The sequence below is a fragment of the Eumetopias jubatus genome, unplaced genomic scaffold, assembly GCF_037043125.1.
Source record: "Eumetopias jubatus isolate StellerSeaLion01/CBP00866 unplaced genomic scaffold, mEumJub1_p1.0 scaffold_17, whole genome shotgun sequence".
Classification (NCBI taxonomy): domain Eukaryota; kingdom Metazoa; phylum Chordata; class Mammalia; order Carnivora; family Otariidae; genus Eumetopias; species Eumetopias jubatus.
Window position 1 is genome coordinate 36721298 of NW_028274823.1, and position 20669 is coordinate 36741966.

The following is a 20669-nucleotide window of genomic DNA, read 5'->3' on the forward strand; positions in this document are numbered from 1 at the left end:
TAGATTAAAATGCATCATTTGAACTTAAACTAAATGTAATCAGAAATAGTCCTTCAGAATTGCCTATATACTATTCTTTAACCAAACTTTATAAAACTTAAAATTCTAACATTGTAAAAAAAAAAAAAAAAACTGAAACGAAGCTTATAGTCAACTATATAAAAAGTATGTATTACTCTGCTGGTTGCTTTCTTAAATATATTCACAAACCAAATAACTTATTCATATTACTATGAAAAAGCTGGTTTATTTACATAAAACAGTTGTTCTTCTCATTTAAAGAAGGACAAAGAAAGGTATAAACTAGTAAGTCTGCAGTAACTTCTTTTGAATGCAACATAAATAGTTCTTAATAAAACTGGAGAGTTTTCAACATGTTTGGATTACTTTCTTTTGGCAGGGTGCTCCTGGGACAAACGGGGGGCACCATTCAATACAATGGAACTTCTGGCCTTTGCAGAGCATGATGAGTCTGTGCTCATAATTCCATGGAGCATGAAGTATGGGTAGTGGCATCAAGTTGGTACAAAGGCATGAGAGGAAAAGTAGAACAACAACTGAGAAACTTATAGGGATAAGTAAGATTTTAAGTAAATATTCTATACAAAGACAATAGAAATATGATTTGTGGATTTTTGGCTACTAGCCCATATAGCCTACGCTTCCTTTAAAAGTACGAATCTTTCTGGCTATGAATCTCTCTCACCTTTTCCCTAAGTTTTTATTACCTACTATGTCAACTGTCTTGCTCAAAAACCTTTAAACATATTTACAGCACCTGAACTATAAAAATTTTTTGATCTAATTCCCTATCCCAATACCCCCCATTTTATTACTCTGTATATTATGAAATTTTCACCTGCTATAGATGAGCTCCAACTCCCTTTTTCAACTCCACGATAAACTATTTCTTTTCCCCCTCCTCATGCCCCACACTAAAAGAAGTAAAAGTTTATCTAAACAATTGATCAAAAGTAAACATTAGGATTCTTCTGAGATTAGGTCTGAAAATTCAAGCATATCCCATACGCTGGTCAGAGCAACAATGGTCAAGGAAGAATTCTACTAGGTATCTAATTTTAAAGTCATTAGTATATATACTGAATGGTATCTTGGTATTTCCTTTCATGTACTCATAGATTCAACAGACACTGAAGGCCATGCACTGTACTAAGAGTTGGGGATGTAGAGACAAACAAAACAAAGTCCATACCTTTATGGAGCTTACATTCTATTTGGAAAGGCAAACAAAGAATTTTAGTTAGTAACACGTGATATTTACAAACAAGCAAACAAAAGGTAGATAGAGCGTTAAGCACCAGCAGCTGTTTTAGAGTGGCCACGGGAGGACTTTCTAAGAAGATGACATGTGAGCAGATTTTTTTTTTGTTGGATAAGTACACCCGAATCCCATTTTCTCTACCTCTTTTTACAATTACATACGGCTTTAAGGACAATACCCCTGCACTAAAATTCTCAAATTTGGATGAAAGACAGTATCAGAAAACCTTAAAAATTAAAAGGCTTAGATATGAATACTTCCTCTGTCTTCCAAAATCTCTTAGCCCCAAAAAGGTTCTTCATGTCTTTTAAAAAAGTCAATGTTTGGGAAGGGAGGACTTTTTTGGTAAGCTATACTGAAGTGGAGAACAGAGAAGCTGAATTCTTTTAAAAGATTGCTGGTATTTGCTCTTTTCCCGGGATACTAGATAAGTCTCTGAAATTTGGGAAGAAAGCAAAAAGGACAGATAAGAGGCAAGAATGAAGAGTATTACAAAGCCTGATCCTATCCTGAATCTCTGATCTGACCCTGGAGCTCTGATCCTTGTGGTTCAAAAGGTTTATCATACTCAAAGGGTTCAGGAATTCCTGGCTGTCTACCAGCCTTGGCCCAAATAGAGGCATGTGACATGCCTAGAGCAAGTCCTCATCCAGGTCAGCCAAAAGACTAAGGGAAGAAGCCTCTCTTCCCAGGGCCTAAGATACTAATCTAGGTTGCTAAAGGAAGAAATATAAGGCTCATCCATCCAGACATGCATACAGTTTCAAGAATAAGGCTGTGTTCACTGCTTAAGGTGAAGGCAGCACAGTGCCCAAGGATGCTGAGGAGGAATATTCATCAGCATCTAGATCTGGACTGTCCAATATGGCAGCCACTAGCCACATGTGGCTGAGCACTTGAAATACTGCTAGTTCAAGTTAGGATGTGCTTTCAGTGTAAACTGTACATCAGAATTCAAAGACTCACCATGAAAAACTTAATCTCATCAATTTTATATCAATCACATGTTATGATATTTTAAACGTACTGAATTAAATAAAATATATTAAAATTAATTTCATTTGTTTCTTGTTTTAAAATGTGGCTACCAGAAAATTTAAAACTACACTAGTGGCTCACATTTTACTTCTATTGAATGAGTGCTGCTTTAGAGGGATGCAGAAAGCCCCACTGGGAGGTGAATTTATTTTTCACACCAACATCTGAGATACAGTACTTTATTCTACTTTTGAATATGAAGAGGTTTCCATAGGCTAGGTTACCTGCCTACTCTGATGAATGGCAGCACAGAGACTTGAATCCAGGTTTTCTGATATGAAATCACAAATTTTATGTCAAATTTTAAAGAATTTTAACTTTATGAAGGAAAAGAATGTTATGTAAAAATACCAACTGTATCAGGCACCACCCTAAATGCTTCATTTATTTAATTCAACACTATTTAATAATTTAACCCTCATTATAACCCTATTAGGTAATATTATTAGGCCTCTTACAGCTGAAGAAACTGAGCAGAACTTTAGTAATTTGCCAAAAATCACTGAGTAAGTGGGAAAAGCCAGGGTTTCAATCAAGAGTCCGTTTTCTTAACACATGCCTATGTGACACATTTTCTTCTAATTTTATTTCTATAGGCCTATAATATGTAGAAAAAGAATGCCTTATCCCTTAATTTGGGAACCTGAAAAATGTCTGTCTGTAGAATTAGATCTCCCTTTAAGCTAAATATTTTGCACAAAATAACCCCCCTAAGCAGCTTATTTATTCCTTTAAAAAAATAACTGTAGAAAATACATTTTCCACATGCTTTTAAAAGCTGTTAAATAAAGCACAACCTAATATGAATTAGAACCTGAGAAAATCCAGACCAGAATTTCAGTGAAACTGAAAAAAGTAAAAGGAAGATTTGCTTTCCCTTAGATGCTTAAAAAAACCATCATTACAAAACTGACCTTTGATTCTTAGTTTATAATTTTGTTTATACTAGCTGGAAAACTTATTTTTAAAATATCTTAAGATTTAATATCAAGCTTTCTAACTGCTCAACAGCTGTACTGGTTAATTCAACTGGTCCAAGAAAGATGTTGAAAAAGTCCCTGCTTGTGGTTAAGACTGTATGAAGACCAACTAGAGTTTTCACTCTCACCAGCTACTACAGACAGGTGCTGTAGCCACAAGAAATACCTGAGTCAGAAAGGGAGCTAGGCTCACCAAAGATATCCCTAGTTGGAAAAACACCTAAATAGCAACAAGTATTAACATTTACTGAACACTAACCAAATTATCAGGCTCTGGGCTCAAGGCTTTGTATGGATTATAGGATGGACTTTTACCACCCCCTTTGGCAAATGAGAAATGCAGTACTAAGAGCCTGAGCAGGCGGCCCCCAGCTGGTCAGCTGTGTAGCAGACGCGATACCCATCCTCAAGCTGTGCAGCTCCAGGCCTAATGCAACAGACCTTAACATCAATAACACTTGGTCCCTGCATTAAGAGTTCATATTTTTAACTGATGTTTATATTTAGCCCATCACAAACAGCATTAAACTTCTGCCTAAAGCTTACTAAGACCGAATCTTTCCTTTGACCATTTCTTATATATTGAACTAGATTGTTGTACAAATTAATAACAGTAAGAGTCATTTGTCACCTAAAGCAGTGGTTCTTTTTCTGGGGTGTATAGATATAAAATAAAATATTACCCCGTCATAAAAAAAGAATGAAATTTTGCCCTTTACAACAACATGGATGGACCTACAGGATGAGTGAAATAAGTTAGAGAAAAACAAATACCAAATGACTTCACTTACATGTGGCATCTAAAAAGAAAAAAAAAAGAAACAAACAAAACAGAAACAGATTCATAGGTAGAGAACTGATGTTGCCAGAGGGGAAGAGGGTGGGGGGGGGAATGAATGAAATAGGTGAAGGGAATTAAGAGGTACCATCTTCCAGTTATAAAGTAAGACATGGGATGTAATGTATAGCATAAGGAATACAGTCAATATTACTGTAACAACTTTATACAGTGACAGATGGTAACTAGGCTTATTGTGGTGACCATTTTGCAGCATTTCTAAACATCGAATCACTGTTATATACCTAAAACTAATACAATATAGTATGTCAGTTATTCCTCAATAAAAATATGTTTTTTAAAAAAGCAGTGGTTCTCAAATCACCACAATCACCAGTGAGATTTAAAAAAAAAAAAAAAAAAAACAGATTCATGAACCACATCCGAGACCAATTAAATCTGAATCTCTGGGAGATTAGCACCAGAATTCTAACTCTGCAAAGCTCTCTCACTGAGGCAGCCAAAAAAGAACTGGGAAATCCTGACCAAAGATTCAGTCAGAAGTCACTTTATTATTCACCATTAGGAAATAGTACTGTCACAGGATAAAACATATTCAAAGGAATATGGGATTGGGGCACCTGGGTGGCTCAGTCAGTTAAGCGTCTGCCTTCAGCTCAGGTCATGATCCCGGGGTCCTGGGATCAAGTCCCACATCGGCCTCCCTGCTCAGCGGGAAGCCTGCTTCTCCCTCTGCTGCTCCCCCTGCTTGTGCGTTCTCTCTCTCGGACAAATAAATAAATAAAATCTTAAAAAAAAGAAAAAAGGAAGACAAGAATATGGGATTAATGTACTCTTTCCTTATAATGCAGATTTACATGAGAAGCCAGGTAGTACAGCAAAGTTGTTCTAGATAAAAATAATCTTGAAGCAGACTGCCTGGATCTGAATTCCACTTCTCTCATTAGGCAAATCACTTACTTTATGTTTTTATGTACAAGGGAGATAGCAAAGGTTCCTATCTCCCAGGGTTCTTGTGAAGATTAAATGAGACAATATATGTAAAATGTACAAATGAGTGTTGGAAAACTTGTAAATATTCAGTACATGTGAGCTATCACTATATATTAGATCACTGGATGAGCATGAAACAATAAGGGAGAATCGGAGTAACTGAATATTGAATGGCATCAGACTATGATTAGTTTCATGTGTCCATCTTAAATAACAGATGATCTTCCTAATGGAACTTGAAATGTCTATCATGTATTGGTATGAATCCTCTGCAGCCATGTCCACCCTAGAGATAGTCTTGCAATTCAAGTATGATATTTATGACACACTCCTTCACCTGAATGGAAACTGCTGATCTCTACATGTGTGGTATTTCTTTTTCTGGGGTGGAGGGTCCAAGATTAACCCACATTTCTCCATTATACATTCCTTCCTTAACTTCTATGTTTAATATATTTCCAGCATAGTCCCACCGGCCTAGGCCTTACCATGTTCTGTCTCTTTCTGATCACTTTGCACATACCTGCTCTGAAGCATGATCATCTGTTGATTTCATAGTTTAACTACAAGGGATATCTATCCTACATTCTTATTTTCAAATTCTTTTTTTTTTTTTTTAGAGAGGGGGGATAGAGAAAGAGGGAGGGGGGAGCAAGATGGGGGAGAGGGAGGAGGGAGAGAGAGAATCTTAAGCAGGCACCATGCCCACCCTGGAGCCCAGAGGGCGGGGTGTGATCTGGTGACCCTGAGATCATGACCTGAGGCAAAATTAAGAGTCAGACGCTTAACCGAATGAGCTACCCAGACGCCCTTATTTTCAAATTCTTGGTGGAGGGGGTTGCTTCACAACAGGTACAAGGACCATTTGTTGCTGCTATCTTGGATGTATGGTCCACCCACATCTCTTATGTATCATAGAGAGCTAGCTTCCCAGCTTTGATGACACAAGTAATCTACAGAAATTTCTCTTCATGAGCACTAATTCTGCTATCACTGATAATAAAACAATATTCTTTTCTTTCGTGTCCTTGGTGTAGTCATTCATTAGTAATGCCCTGTTTATTGAAAATGATCAAATGCTGACTTCCTTTGTTAAAATCATCTGAATGTGTTAGTTTTATCTGTTAACATAGAAGCATCCTTTTTCTTCTGTCCTTAAGCACATCACTATCTTTATATGCCCTTCGTGATACCACTCACTTGATACAGTTTGCCTTTGAAACATTTATCTATTATCTGCTAACAGTCTATAAGTAAACCATGGTCATTTGCAAAGAGAAGAGGCATCAGTTTCCTGCTTTTGATACACATTCTTAATGTGTGAAACTGACATTTTTATAAAAGTTCTCCAGAATAGCTGTAATTTGCTTCTATGAGCCACTGCTTCTGGTTTTACTTTTACATAAGGAACTAACAAACATCTTTACTTCTCTTATGTTATACATGGCAATTTCTTTTAAAGGCTTACATGAGTTGCAATTTCATGGAGAACACTAAGGACAGCATTCCTTTCTATTGAGTAGAATGCTTTATTATTGTCTCTACGGGACAGAGGAACAGGCAGCACAGCAGAGTTTTTTGAAGAGGGTCAGGATAGAATCTTGGGATTTAAGCATGGTAGTGGGATCTTAGACCAAATAGACCAGGAGACCAAAAGGCGCAGGAAGGCTGGAAAGGTTACCCCACTTCCATAGACAGGTTTAAGGAGTCAAGTACCACTCCAAGGTCAAGGTAGAGTCTGGTAGCTCAGTCAGTGCAGGGCTGCCCTCATTCCCCTCCTTATCAACAGAAATTTCCTGATCATTCAAAATAATCACTTCCTTAAACGTTTTTGAGTAGCTCTGCTGTTTTCTACTTCACCTCTTCTGTCTGTCTCTTCTTTCAGCATACTTGGCTCATTTAAACTATTACACTCTGGCTAAATCCAACTCTCTACATACTCTGCTTCTACAGGATTACAGCGGAACACTGGGAGAAACATACCACCACATCTATTTACTTCCTGGCATCTACACTTTGTGCTCTTGCCTATCTCCAAAACATTCACATGCCTATCTAAAGCCAATCTCTGCCTGTGCACTAGATCCCCTCCCAATGACCCAAGAACACTGCTCCAGTGCTTCTTCCCTTTCATTTACATTTGTCTTTTGTTGATTTCCATCAACATTCAAACATATTATGTTTCCACCTTAAAAAACAAAAACCAATGTGCTACGGTGAGCGCTGTGAATTGTGTAAGACTGTTGAATCACAGATCTGTACTTCTGAAACAAATAACGCAACATATTTTAAGAAAAAAGAAAAAGAAGAAGATAGCAGGAGAGGAAGAATGAAGGGGAGTAAGTGAGAGGGGGAGATGAACCAGGAGAGATGATGGACTCTGAAAAACAAACTGAGGGTTCTAGAGGGGAGGAGGGTAGGGGGATGGGTTAGCCTGGTGATGGGTATTAAAGAGGGCACATTCTGCATAGAGCACTGGGTGTTATGAGCAAACAATGAATCATGGAACACTACACCAAAACAAATGATGTAATATATGGTGATTAACATAACAATAAAAAATTAAAAAAAGAAAAAGGAAAAAAAAAACAAAAACCAAAAAACTTCTGCTGACCCTACTTCCCTTGTGAGCTATCATTCCATTTCAGAGGTACATACACTCACTCTCCAACACCTCTCTTCCCAATTTTTTCACCCTTTCTTTACCTTCATTATGGTTGAATACATATATAATCAAAATACAATTATCAAAACCAGGAAATTAAGAAATTTCCATCCTGTCACACCTATCCAGACTTTTGCTCCTGACCACTCCATGGAAACTACTCCACAAGATTATCTGTGACCTCCATGTAGCTAAACCTAGAGGTCTAGTCTCAGTCCCATCCTACTCAACACAGCTGATTTAGTCGACTCCTCCTCCTTGACATGATATGCAGTTTTCCTCCAAACTCATGCCTACTCCTCTCCTTAAAGCCCCAGGGTCAGTCCTTCACCTTCTTCTCTATTTACACTCATTCCCTTGGTGCTTCCATTGTTGACAAACTATATGCTCATAAACTCCAGACTCATATGTCCACCTTCCAACTAGCTATCTCTTTGGATGACTCACAGCTCACATTCAACTTCCAAAAATTAACTACCTGATCTTCCACCCTCAGTTTTTCCTATATGATTTGATGATTATCTTTATCCTTCAAATTTCTGAGGCCAAAAATCTTCAAGTTTTTTTTTTTTTTAAGGATTTTATTTATTTGACAGAGACAGAGAGAGAGCACACAAGCAGGGGGAGTGGCAGGCAGAGGGAAAAAGCAGGCTCCCCACTGAGCTGGGAGCCCAATGTGGGGCTTCATCCCAGAACTTGGGATCATGACCTGAGCCGAAGGCAGACACTTAACCAACTGAGCCACACAGGCACCTCTTGAAGTTATTCTTGATTCCTTTTTCTTAATGACAGTTCATTAGCAAATACAACTCTACCTTCAAAATAGAACCAGAATCTGACCACTTTTACCACCACCATCACCACACTGGTGTAAGCAGCCTCCTGCTTGGCTTATTGCAATCATTCCTAACAACTCCATTTTCAATAGTAGTCTGAATGATGCTTTTAAATATAAGTCAGATCATGTCATCCCTCTACTCAAAACCCTGCTGAAATGGGTCTTCATTTCTCTGAGTAAAAGCCAAAATCCTTAAAATGGCCCTATAAAAACTGTGCACTGTGCCTGTGGCCCACATCCACCCCATTACCTTTCCCAACTCTCCTTCGCTCACTGCCGTCCAGCCACACTGGCCTCCTGACCATTTCTTAGCATGACAGGCACATGCCTGCCTTAGAGCCTCTGTTCTTGCTATTTCTCTACCTGAAATATTCTTCCTTCGGATATGTGATTAGCTAACTCCTTCACCTCTTTAAGTCTGTTCAAATGTCACTTAATGAGGTCTATCTGAACACAGGCTTATTTTTTAAATGGTAATATCTCACTGACTGCCCAATTCCCTTTACCCAGCTTGACTTTCCTTTTTTCTATAGCATTTAGCATCTTCCACTATACACTATGATTTACCTATTGCCTACTATACTGCCTCATGTGTCCCAGATGCCCAGTATAGTACCTGGAGGAGGAGGTGCTCAGTAAATATTTATGGAATAAACAAGGACACAAGGGTTAGGAATCATAGAGGGAGGCAGGATTTTAGGGCCTATAGTGTCCTGTTTTAGTCAAGTTAGAAATCAGCCTACATTTTCAACTTAGTTAAGGGAGAGATTCTGAGTTTACCAGTAAATTTTTTTGACAATTAAAAAAAGAGTTAATTCAACACAAATTAAAATCTGTTTTAGTTTTCTAAAATACAATGATAATTTTCTGCTGAGTAAAGAAATTCAGTGGTTGAGCATTCTGAGAGTTTGTCCACTGGTTTTTAAATTTTTGATACAATATAGTAGTCTGGTAAAAACCAGTATGTTTAAAACATCAGTAGCTTTTTAAGTCTTCAAAGTATCCAAACAGAAATTATCTTCTGTCTTTTCTACATGTTTGAACTGTACTTATTCATAATGTGTACATTCAACCACTGTGCCAGGCTTTTTTTTTTTTTTAATAAATTCTATTTCCACAGGCATAGAGAGAGAATGCTAGCGGGGGTTGGGGGGTAGAGGGAGAGGGAGAGAGAATCTTAACCAGGCTCCACACCCAGCATGGAGCCCAACGCACAGCTCAATCTCAGGACCCTGAGATCATGACCTGAGCCAAAATCAAGAGTTGGACGCTTAACTGACTGGAGTCACCTAGGTGCCCCTGTGTTAGACTCTTAAACATGCCCGTACACTAAACATGACTTCTAACTGAATAATTACACATTTTAGGGTACATATTTTTTCTCAATCCATCAGTGGTATCAGTTCCAAATGATTATGACCTATATATAATTTATTCTCAGAAGCCAATATAAGACAATTTCATTTTTTAATCTATCCCCTAGTTTAGTCTTTGAGTGTCCACTATGATGCTTTGCTCAACTGTTTAAGCATTCTTTACTATCTAATGCAGTTTCAAAAGCTAAAAGAACCATATATTTAATATAATTTTTCTTTAGCATTATTGCTAATAGACACCTAGACTGTTTAAGATCTATAATTAGTCTTTCTTATTTAAAAAGAATCATCAAAATGAATGCTATAATCACTTTCATGAATGAGTGACTAGTTTCTGCCAAAATATTGTTTGAAACATGTAACATCAGTGTACCAATGATCTCATTTCTAATACAATCCTGAAACATTGTACTTGCAACCTACTGAGACTTTAAATATAATTTCTAATTAGGCCTTTGATTTTTATTCTAAAAACAAGTCTTGGCCCTAAAATTTGATTTTTATAAAGAATACATTATTGGAAAATTCAATTTGTATCTTTTCTTCATTATAATGGCTATTTATTCAAAATTAATAAATTCATATCATGATTGGTGCAATGACAAGTATACTGTCATGCAAACATAGCTGGAAGAAGAGGCTAAAATATATAAGATATATATATATATTTAAATTAACCTGTTTGCTTGAAGAAATTTCAGAAAACCAAGCAGAAGGAAGAAAAAATAAAATTAGGAAAAAGTCATAATTTATTATGAAGATATGCCAGAGTCAGATGTCCAGGATTCAGAACCCAGCTCCAGCATTTAATTAGCTTTGTTACTTAACCTTTCTGAGTCCTGTCTCTGAAAAATACTGGAATGAAATCTGAAATACTCTTCCTTCAAACCTTCTCACAACTTGCTCTTTCCTATTTAGTCTCTGCTCAAATGGTAACTCCCAAGAAAGAACTTCCTGTTTTATTTTTTTTCTCATAGCATTTGTTATATATAACATCTGAAATGATACTGTTTACTTGCTTATTTTCTGTCTCTCCTATTAGAACACAAGTTCCGGGAGGGCACAGACTAGGCCGGTCTTGTTTATTGCTGTGTTTCCACAGGCTAGAAGAATGACTGGCACAATGTAGGTGCTAATAAACATCTGTTGAATGATTAAATAATATCACCTAACTAGAAGGGTTCTTGGGAAGATTAAATAAGATAATAAATGTAAAGCTCATGACCACAAATACAACACTCAATAAATAACAGCTATTAGTTTAACTTTTATTAGCATTTATTTTAATTACAGAATGATTTAATTACAGTATGATTTAATTACTGTCTGATTACAAACTGGCTGAAGTATGCTAGTATTATAAATGTCTGGTCACGAGCTGTGCTTTTCAAACTCGTACACCACAGAATCACCTGAAGAGCTTCTTATTATATGGATTTCTGGCCTTCTCCCCAGAGATTTTGATTCAGCCGGTCTATGGTAAGGCCCAAGAATTTGCACTTTTAACAAGTTCCCAGATGATGTTGCTGCTGGTGGATGCTGCTAGTCTGGAGACTGCACTTTGAATACCAAGTGTATGTAGCCTAAGGTTTTTAAACATTGAACATCTACACATCAAGAGATCTCTGTACCTTAAAATACTTGTGTTTTTATGATACTTGTTCCAAAACAATAAATGGTTAGTCATACTTAAATTTTATCATCTTCTAAGTTGTTCCTTCATGTTTACTAATTATCACATAAAATCACCAAGTCCCTTAACTGTCACATCAACTATACTTATCAATTAATCTGTCTTTTTTGCATAAGTTAAAAACTAAGTACAACAACGTTTTTCCAAAGAATTTGTTCTTAGTGAAGGGATTACTGCCACAATCTCTGAAAGGGCACAAAGAAGAAAGCTTTCCTTTCCCCTACCACGGACTTCTATGTCTATAACCCTCTCCCCGCCCCCCCCGCCCCCCCCCAGGAAAGAGTCATCAAATTCTTAAAGAGGCCTCTAACCACAAAAGAGTTAAGAACCAATGCACTGTATTCTTCACATTTTAGCTGAACAAAGCTCCTTTGTTTTTAGGTTAAGTGAAAAGTCCTTCATTTTAAGTCACCAACCTATACAACCACAAGCGAATATACTCTAAGCAACCTCAGAAAGTTTCTGAGGATCCTGGTGCAAGAGACAGAGCATTCTTTAATCTAGAACTGCCAATCTCTAGTCTCCAGTCCAGCATCTCTCCACAAGACCTACATGGCTTCCACCTATGTTGTAGAAGACAGTTTTTCAAAATACTTAATTCCTAACTGACATTGCCTACATGCCTTTCAAGCTACCTATTACTGCATGTGAATCTTTAAAAGGAAAAACAGTAAAATAATCAATAAACTGGCCATTTATTTATTCACTTAATCATCTATTAAGCACTCAAGTACCAGGTACCAAGGATACACGTAACCCAAATCTGCCTGTGGAATATCTTGGAGGAAATGAGTTTTAAAGGATGGATAATGGCTAGCTGGGCATACAGGAAAAGTGCATTCTAAGCAGAACACACAGCTGAACCAAGTATGTACATGTGTGTGCAGTAGGTGGTAAGGGAGGAAGCGGTGGGCATAGCTAAGTAGCTTTAATTTCTCCTGAGGGCACTAGGATATCTTTAGGAAATTCTGGGGTGGCTAAAAAGTGAGTGATGAAGACAGTAGCTGTTTTAAATGATCACACCTTGACACAGGTTAGAAATGGGCTGCAGTGACTGGTGAGACGTAATGAGGGCCTGACAGAACAGTAACAAGGGGGTGGAAGTGAAGGGACAGATTTGAGAGATATTAAACAGAGAGACCAGACAGGACTTGGTCCCCATTTTGTTAGAGAGGAAAAAAGGAGTCAAGTGTTTGGGATAACTGAGTGTTGGCATCCCATTCATTCATTTTTAGACATGCTGAGCCCCAGGTGGCTTTAGGACATCCAAGTGCTCATCCAATAGGATTCTGAAACTCAGAAGAAATGTCTATGCCAGAAATAAAGATTTGGGAGACATCAGCACATGTAGCTGAAGTCCCAGAGTAGATGAGCTCACACGGAAAAGAAAAAGATCCAAATACACATGTAGAAATTTCTTCTTGGCTTATGAGAAGTTTTTCTTGATAGAGTTTAAGTTCCAAATTTGTCTTTTTTACCACTCTACCGCAGTGGCTAGCAAAGTGCCTGACAACTAATTATTTTAAGTAATTCAATTATTATTTGGGTAGACATGTTTATTTCCTTAGGTTTTTTGGTTTGGGTTAGAATTATCTCACAGACCTATAACCATGGTTAATGTGGATTTAATTCATCTAGCATGAAGTGACCATTTAAAGCTAAAACTCACTTCTGTTTTAATTTCTACCTCATTTTAAAATTTTATTTGTTATCAAGTGTCCTTAGCCTGCTGAAGAGAAATGGTGTTAACAGGTGAGGTATGAGTCTACTTAAAGATGGGGCTTTTATAAGCATTTGTTTTGTTTTTCTGTTTTTTGTTTTTTTTTTTTGCAACTCCTTGCCAGGAGCCTGGGACGCAGTCTGCCCTGCCATCTCTACCTCTCTCATCCTTCTAAGTGGCTCTTTCTCCTTCTTCCGCACAGCTCTGGTGCTAACAACATCAAGGGTTACTATAGTCAGTCATCCTGCTGGTCCTGTCGGCCCTTTTTTGTACATCGATAGGGAAGCCAGGCAATGTTAGCTCCAGAATTTCTCAATGGGAGAATGAGAGAGCATCAACCTATCTGATTTGAGGAGGAAAGAGGAAGAGATTAAACGCATTTGCAGGGTATTTTGAAGGAAGAGTCAAGTAACTTCATTTATCCCTATCAAAGCAGGGAGAACCATTCATGATCCCTACCTCCCACCCCATTGCACCTCTACCGCAGCCAGGCCCAAGCATACTCATGTCCTTGTCAGGGAAGGCCAAGGCCTATGGCTTTAGAAATTTTAAAAAGCACTCTAGTTTTATCTCTTGCATGCCATTCTGCTGCAATATCCTGACCCACACCTGCTATTATATCATTCTGTTGATTAGTTTCATCACACTTATCAGCATCCACAGTTATTTCATATATTTCTTAACTTGATTACTCCTGTCTTTCTTCATTTGACCAGAAAGTCCAGAAGGGCAGACTCCATGTCTGGTTTTGCTCACCAATAATAAAGCTCCACTTATGTATTTCAAATTTGAACAGTAAGACTAAAATCTTTATATTTTATTATGAATTTCATAAGAACGATGTTTTACTCATTCTTTACTTGTAGTAAAAACTCACAAAATTGTAGTATTTGTACAAAGTTATTTTAATAAGATATTCTTTTTATTTGCCTAAATCAAGATAAAAAATATTAATGGTGTACTACACTGTCACTTAACATTTCTCACTTTCCTCCTGTCCCATTTGGCCATCTGACTTTTCTATTTCATACTATCTCAAATCACAGTATCATTATATTTGACCCACATTATACATAAGAAAACTGGGTAAGATCAAAGACCCAACCTATGACTGAGGAACATTGCTTCACAGTACTGTTTATTTAATCATTACAAATAGGATACTTTGCAAATGGGATAGTTTTTGCCTACAAGTCCTAATATAAATACAAACAAAATAATAACCAGAAATCCAGGGACCAGAAAGTGCATAAAGATGAGTACTACAGGATCCTCAGGTCTCCACAGACACTGGGTTGACTACCTGACTCCTTCATCATTTACTCTACTAGTCTGTACTCCTGCTGATGATAAAGATCCTATTTATGATTCACCACTGTCTTTTAATTCCACTTTGGCCATGTACATTCTCTCTCAGTAAAGGTGCTTGATGACAGCCAAGGATTTTTTTCAGGCTAGGATGACTTGTGTGGTTAAACTGTCACTTACCCCTTTAGACTTTAAACTGCTGTTGCAAACATAAACATAGCCCTTGCTTATAACCTGTTTATACTTCTGGAAGCTTTTGTTTTCCTCCAAAAAAGTGGCATTTAAATTGAGATTTCATTATGTCCCAGAGAAAATTTTCTTTCAGAAAAACAGATATAAAATCTGCATTAGAAAGGCAGAACTGGAGAATCTGGGCTTTCTTCTCATCTTCCAGAGTTGACAGTTTTTGCTGGAGAAATCCAAATATGAAAATAATGCACAAGTGTTAGAAGGAGCAAAACAAAACAGACTGTGGACCATGTCCAGGTACCATGGATGGTATAGCAAGAAACATGGGAGTATAACAGAAAGTCCTTGCCCTAGAGTAGCCACATCCATTGGCCCTTCCTCCAAAATACATCCACAATCCAATCACTCCTCCCAGGCTCCAATCTCACACCTCGTTACTCTGGTTGAAGACTCTATAATCTTTCAGCTGACCTGCAGTGACCGCTGTTGCATAAACCTCCCAAGGACATTCCTGCCTCAAGGCCTTATACTTGCTTTTCCCTCTGTCTAGAATGCTCTTCCCATTTAGCCACAGAGCTCAGTTCCTTCAGGTTTGTGTCCAAATGTCATCAAAGAGGTCAACTCTGACTATGTAAAATAACATCCTATCTACAACCCTTCTTTGTTCCCTTCATAGCATTTATCACTATCTGACATGGCACATGTTTATTATCAGTTTCACCCACTAGAATGTTAAACTTCTTGAGAGCATAGATTTTTGACTATCTTGTTCACTGCTGTATCCTTTCTGTCTGGAATGGATGGTGCCTGGCACACAGTAGGTATTCAATAAATATTTGTTCGATGATATTTAACTGGCAAACGTTCAAGTTAAATAATGATACAGGGCAACAATAAATTAATATTTCAAGATAGTTCATAGTTAATTGCTAATTGAATAGCATAAGCCAGTAATACCCAAAGGTAATATATATCACCATTACTTGGAAAGATTTACACATGCATGAACCTCACCACCACCAAACCTTCTTCTACTGATAGGCCAGGTGAGAAAGAAACCTGATATGAGTTCCACAGATATGATCATATTAGAACGAGATTTTCAAACTTGATCATGCTTCAGAATCACCTAGAAGGCTTACTGAACATGGATTGCTGGGCCCACTCCCAGAGTTTCTGATTCAGTAATTCTGAACTGGGGCCTGATAATGTGCATTTCTAACAAGTTTCCAGGTGACGCAGAGGCTGCAGGTTTTTTAGTCGAAGGGTACAAAATTTCAGTTAAACAGATGATTAAGTCCTAGAGATCTACTGCACAGAATAGCCTATAGTTAATATTACTGTGTTGTATGCTTAAAATTTACTAACAGGGTAGAATTTAAGTGTTCATGTCACAAAAATAATAATAAGAGCAAGGGAGAAAACTTTTGTGGGTAATGGATAGCTTTATGGCATAAATGTGGTGATGGTTTCATGGGTCTATACTTATCCCTAAACTCATCAAGTTGCATACATTGAATATGTACAGTTTTTTTTATATGTCAACCATACCCCTCAATAAAGGATCTAAAAAGGCCAACGAATTAAAGTATGCATACCCAAACAAAACCTGAGAGCAGATCCATTCCTTCAATATAATTTTTTTAAAATAAAAAACTTAAAATAGTTCACTTTTTAAAAACTATAACCAATAACATGTTTATGATTTTTAGAACATTAAAATTAGATAAATGTCAACTATTACATAATACAAGAAAAATTTCATGCCACTGGTATCCCAATGACAAATTCAATCCTGAAAATAAATTCAAAGTTAGGATGATTCTTGGAATACTCGTTTTGAAATGAAAATCTAGATATAAAAACAAGATGTGGTAGTTTTAAAAGGACAAGTGTAACCCATACCTTCTGATGGGTAAAGGACTTAAAGAATACTTACAGGTATGGAGGCATTCCGTCACTGTAGTTGGCTTGATCAGGTACCCTTTACAGATGTAGCAGGTGATATAAGGATTGAAATCTTTCACCAAGTGTTTCCTTTGGGTAGCCATTCGTGGTTAGCTAGGACTGGCTTTAGTAGTTCAGGCAAAGAGGGGTAGTAAGTGGATGAAGTCTGATCCCAGGAGCTGGTGTGGAGTTCCCAACTGGATGTCCTGAGGCATGAGAACTAACATCCAGATTTATCATGAGATCGCTGGTCATCACTCCTTTTGGTGGTTCTGCTTTCCCATATCTGTTTCCACAGTATTTTAAAAAGATAAGAGAAAAAGGTGTCAAATTCCTCATAGTATATTAACAACATATTAGCACCAAGTGTTACATGCTCCAAATTGGGCAAACGGGTAAATAGAACATGTCTCTTACTGTCACATTAATTTGTAAACTTGCTATGATTTAATTCAGGATAATGCCAAATTCATCCAATCCTGGAGCCTTAACTCTCACCTCTATACAGATGACACCCAAAGCGATTAATTCCAGTTTTGATATCTTTACCTCTTCAGTAATGCATTTTAGCTATCTGCTCGACTGCTCTATTAGGAGTTCTTGCCAATACAAGTTAAATAATCAAAATTGAAGTCATTGTCCTTTCTACCAATACGCTTCCTTTTTTTTTTTTTTTTAAGATTTTATTTATTTTATTTATTTGACAGAGAGAGACACAACGAGAGAGGGAACACAAGCAGGGGGAGTGCAAGAGGGAGAAGCAGGCTTCCTGCCAAGCAGGGAGCCCAGGACCCTGGGATCATGACCTGAGCCGAAGGCTGACACTCAATGACTGAGCCACCCAGGCGCCCCTCTACCAATATGCTTCCTATTTCCATTTTGTACTCCACATCCAGTCAGTGAAATCAAGTTGATGTTCTTTTTCATTTCATCCATAGCCACCCTACTTGAATATGACCTCTCCACTGGCAGTCCATCTTACATTCTACCAGCTTTATTTTATTCTATTACATTTGGGTCCTCTTCTCAGAAGCTGTTAGGGTCTCCTCTTTACAAACAGAAAGACATTTAAATTCCTTAGCTTTCCATATAAGACCTTGCACAGGCTGACCTTAGCATACCCTTCAACACTTTTCTTTAGGCAAACTGAAAGGATCACGCTCTCACAGTCCATTCTGCAGGGTCTATATACCCTCTGTCCAAAAAGCCCTTCTGTCTAAATCCTACCTATATCCTTTGGAAACCCTTCTCCAAAGTTATCCTCAGTGTATTCTCTTCTCAGGTCTCAGGTTTAATCCTTCTCTTTTGTTACATTTTCCTTTTGATTTATAGTTACATTCATTCTTTATGTCCTCTATTAGACTATACAATCTTTGATAGAAACCAATCACGTTTAGTAAATGTATAACCTGGGCTACGTTACTTATCCTCTCTAAATCTGTTTTTTTTTAAACTATAAAATAAAAATAAAAGTGCCAGCTCCCTAGAGTGGTGAGGATTAAGTGCAACCATATACATAAAGCTAGCACACAGTAAAAGCTAAACGTCATTATTTTTTTTCCAGAAATGTTTAGCATTGTTGGCTGCTACATGGGGTTGCTAAAGAAAAAATAAAGTTTAAAAGGTTTCTTACAAACAAATGTGTTCTCTGAGAAAACACAGCATTAAAGAAGGTACTCATTTCCTAAGCTAATCCTATAAACAGGAACTTTTCTCCTATCTTAGCTGTTAACTCACAGATATAAAGCAACCAGAGAGGCAAAAGGCATCATTCCATGGACACATCGCCATTAAGAATGTGCACGGAGTAGGTTCTGCGTGGTATCATCCTACCCGCTCAGGAAAGTTGTGCCGAGGGTGTAACACAAAGGGAGCATAAATAACAGCCAAGGGGGTATGGGTTCTGGTCCTTAGCCCTGTATGGCCTTTCAGTAAGGCATTTAATATCCGTGCCTGGGTCTCAGCTTCTCCTCCAGACATCGGGACTAACGGCCCTGCCTTTTCCACAGGTTTGCCAGGAAGCTCCAGAGTTAAGAGAAAGTCTTCTGAAAGAGGAAATGCACGGTCCCGACCTCGGGTGGTATGAAGAGAGTAAGGCACAGAGTCCTGTCACTAAGACAGTTAAAGGAAGCAAGTACTTGCAGTGACGGGGTGGCACGGAACTTTTCCGCGTCCTCCGGCGGGATCCGGCGGCACGGCCCTGGGCGGTCCAAGCACAAGTCCGCCCCGCCCGCCCGGCAGGTGCGCGGGCCCAGGCCCGGAGGACGCACTGCTCGGGCCGGGCCGGGGCTACGCGGGGGAAGACGCGCCGCCTCTCCCAGGGCCGAGCGCCGGCAGCCCGCCGCCCTCTCCGCGCTCAAGGGCAGGACGCGGCTCCGAAGCCCCCAGATCCACCCCCGGCCACCCCCGATCCCAAGGGGCTCTCCCAGCTTCAGGCAAGGCCGGCCGCGGCAGGTGCTTGGAGGTGCCGCTCCCGCCCGGGGCGCAAACTTGGGCGGGGAGCGCGGGGGCGGCCGGGGCCCCTCCGCCGCCTCACAAGCCCGCTCGGTACCTACCCCGCGGCCGCCGCCGCCGCCGCCGCCACCGCCGCTCCTCGCCCGCCAGCGCGCCGGCCTCAGAGCGAAGGAAAGTGAAAGAGAAACAGCGCCCGCCGCGGCCTGGCCGGTCCCCGCGCCCCGTCCGCCCTCCCCCTGCAGGCGGGAGCGCGCCGGCTCCGCGGGGCCACTCGGCTCGGGCCCGATAGGGCGCGGCGGGCCTCGGGGCCCAGGGCCGGTGCCGCCTCCAAGGGCAACTCCACCCACTTCCAACCGCCGGCGCCGCCGGCCGGCCACGCCCCCGGCGCCACGCCCGCAGGCCACGCCCGCCTGCCCGCGCTCCTCGCAGGTGCCTTGGCCGCCCCGCCCGCCCCGCTGCCGTGGCTTCAGGGCGACACGTAGCCTTGGCCAAAATTTATCTCGGTTCTTCTCCTCACCACCACCCCTCCCAGTTGTTTCCATCATAACAATGTCTGGTACATTTTCCCTGGTGGATTTAAAAGCAACGGTCAGTGTTGATAATGAGTCACCCTGAGAAACTGCTCAGCTGCGTCTTCCCCAAGCTAGTCCCATCTGCGCACAGCAGGGACGAAGACATTCCTTGATTTGCACCTTATGTAAAAATCACTAACAAACTTGCTACTATGGGGTGGGTATCGTTGACAACTGTAAGCAAGCAGGAGCGTGGTGGGGGTGGGGGTATTAGTAGAAAGGTAAAGAGTTACTACTATTTGCAAGGTTCAAAACAAAACACCCCAGTTCTCTTTCTAGTGGCTCTGAGATCTACAAGAGACCATTCACTGCTAAAGATTTATTCAAAAGCATGCATTAAAGGATTCCTTAACGTCATTCAATCCTATTCTACTGCATTCCCAAAACTTACAAATTTCTACCACAACCACTATTTTGCTAAACATTAAATCAGACCTGGTTCTTTGCTTCTTAGAAGACTGCAATCAAGTAATCCTAGGGTAGCAGGCAAATCAGTGTGGTCTCCACCAATAAAACAAAAGTTAAAACAAACATCCCAAAGGGAATCAGTAAAGGGTGGTTTCAATTTATGTATTAGAAGAAAATGTGTTGTAATTACAACATCTTTGCTTCTGTAGAAGTGAGAGCAGTGGGGGCTGGAGAACTGACAGTACTGGGGGTGGGGTGGGGGACTGGTGCAAGGTATTTGTTTTATCTCCTGTTGACAGGAGTCACGGTCCTTATTATCAGAGGGATAGATTGTGGAGATGGTTCTAGTAGTAAACCAACAAACCCAACAACCACTAGTCCAGCAAACATACAGGTGTTCCAAGATC

General features: G+C 39.5%; 1 protein-coding gene across 4 annotated transcripts in view; it reads right to left on the bottom strand.

The window, feature by feature from the left end:
* Window positions 1-20669, bottom strand: part of PCGF5 (polycomb group ring finger 5) — a 110991-nt gene that overhangs the window by 42752 nt on the left and 47570 nt on the right. For 2 of the 4 annotated variants that reach the window (XM_028098712.2, XM_028098710.2), the window contains exons 1-2: window positions 19384-19467; window positions 16821-17114 (exon numbers count right to left, since the gene is read on the bottom strand). In XM_028098712.2, coding sequence (XP_027954513.1) covers window positions 16821-16932 — 112 coding nt within the window. In that variant the 5' untranslated portion in view covers window positions 16933-17114; window positions 19384-19467. Of the gene's footprint in view, window positions 1-16820; window positions 17115-19383; window positions 19468-20669 lie in introns of those variants that run through there. The other 2 variants (XM_088019853.1, XM_028098711.2) reach the window with 1 other exon arrangement.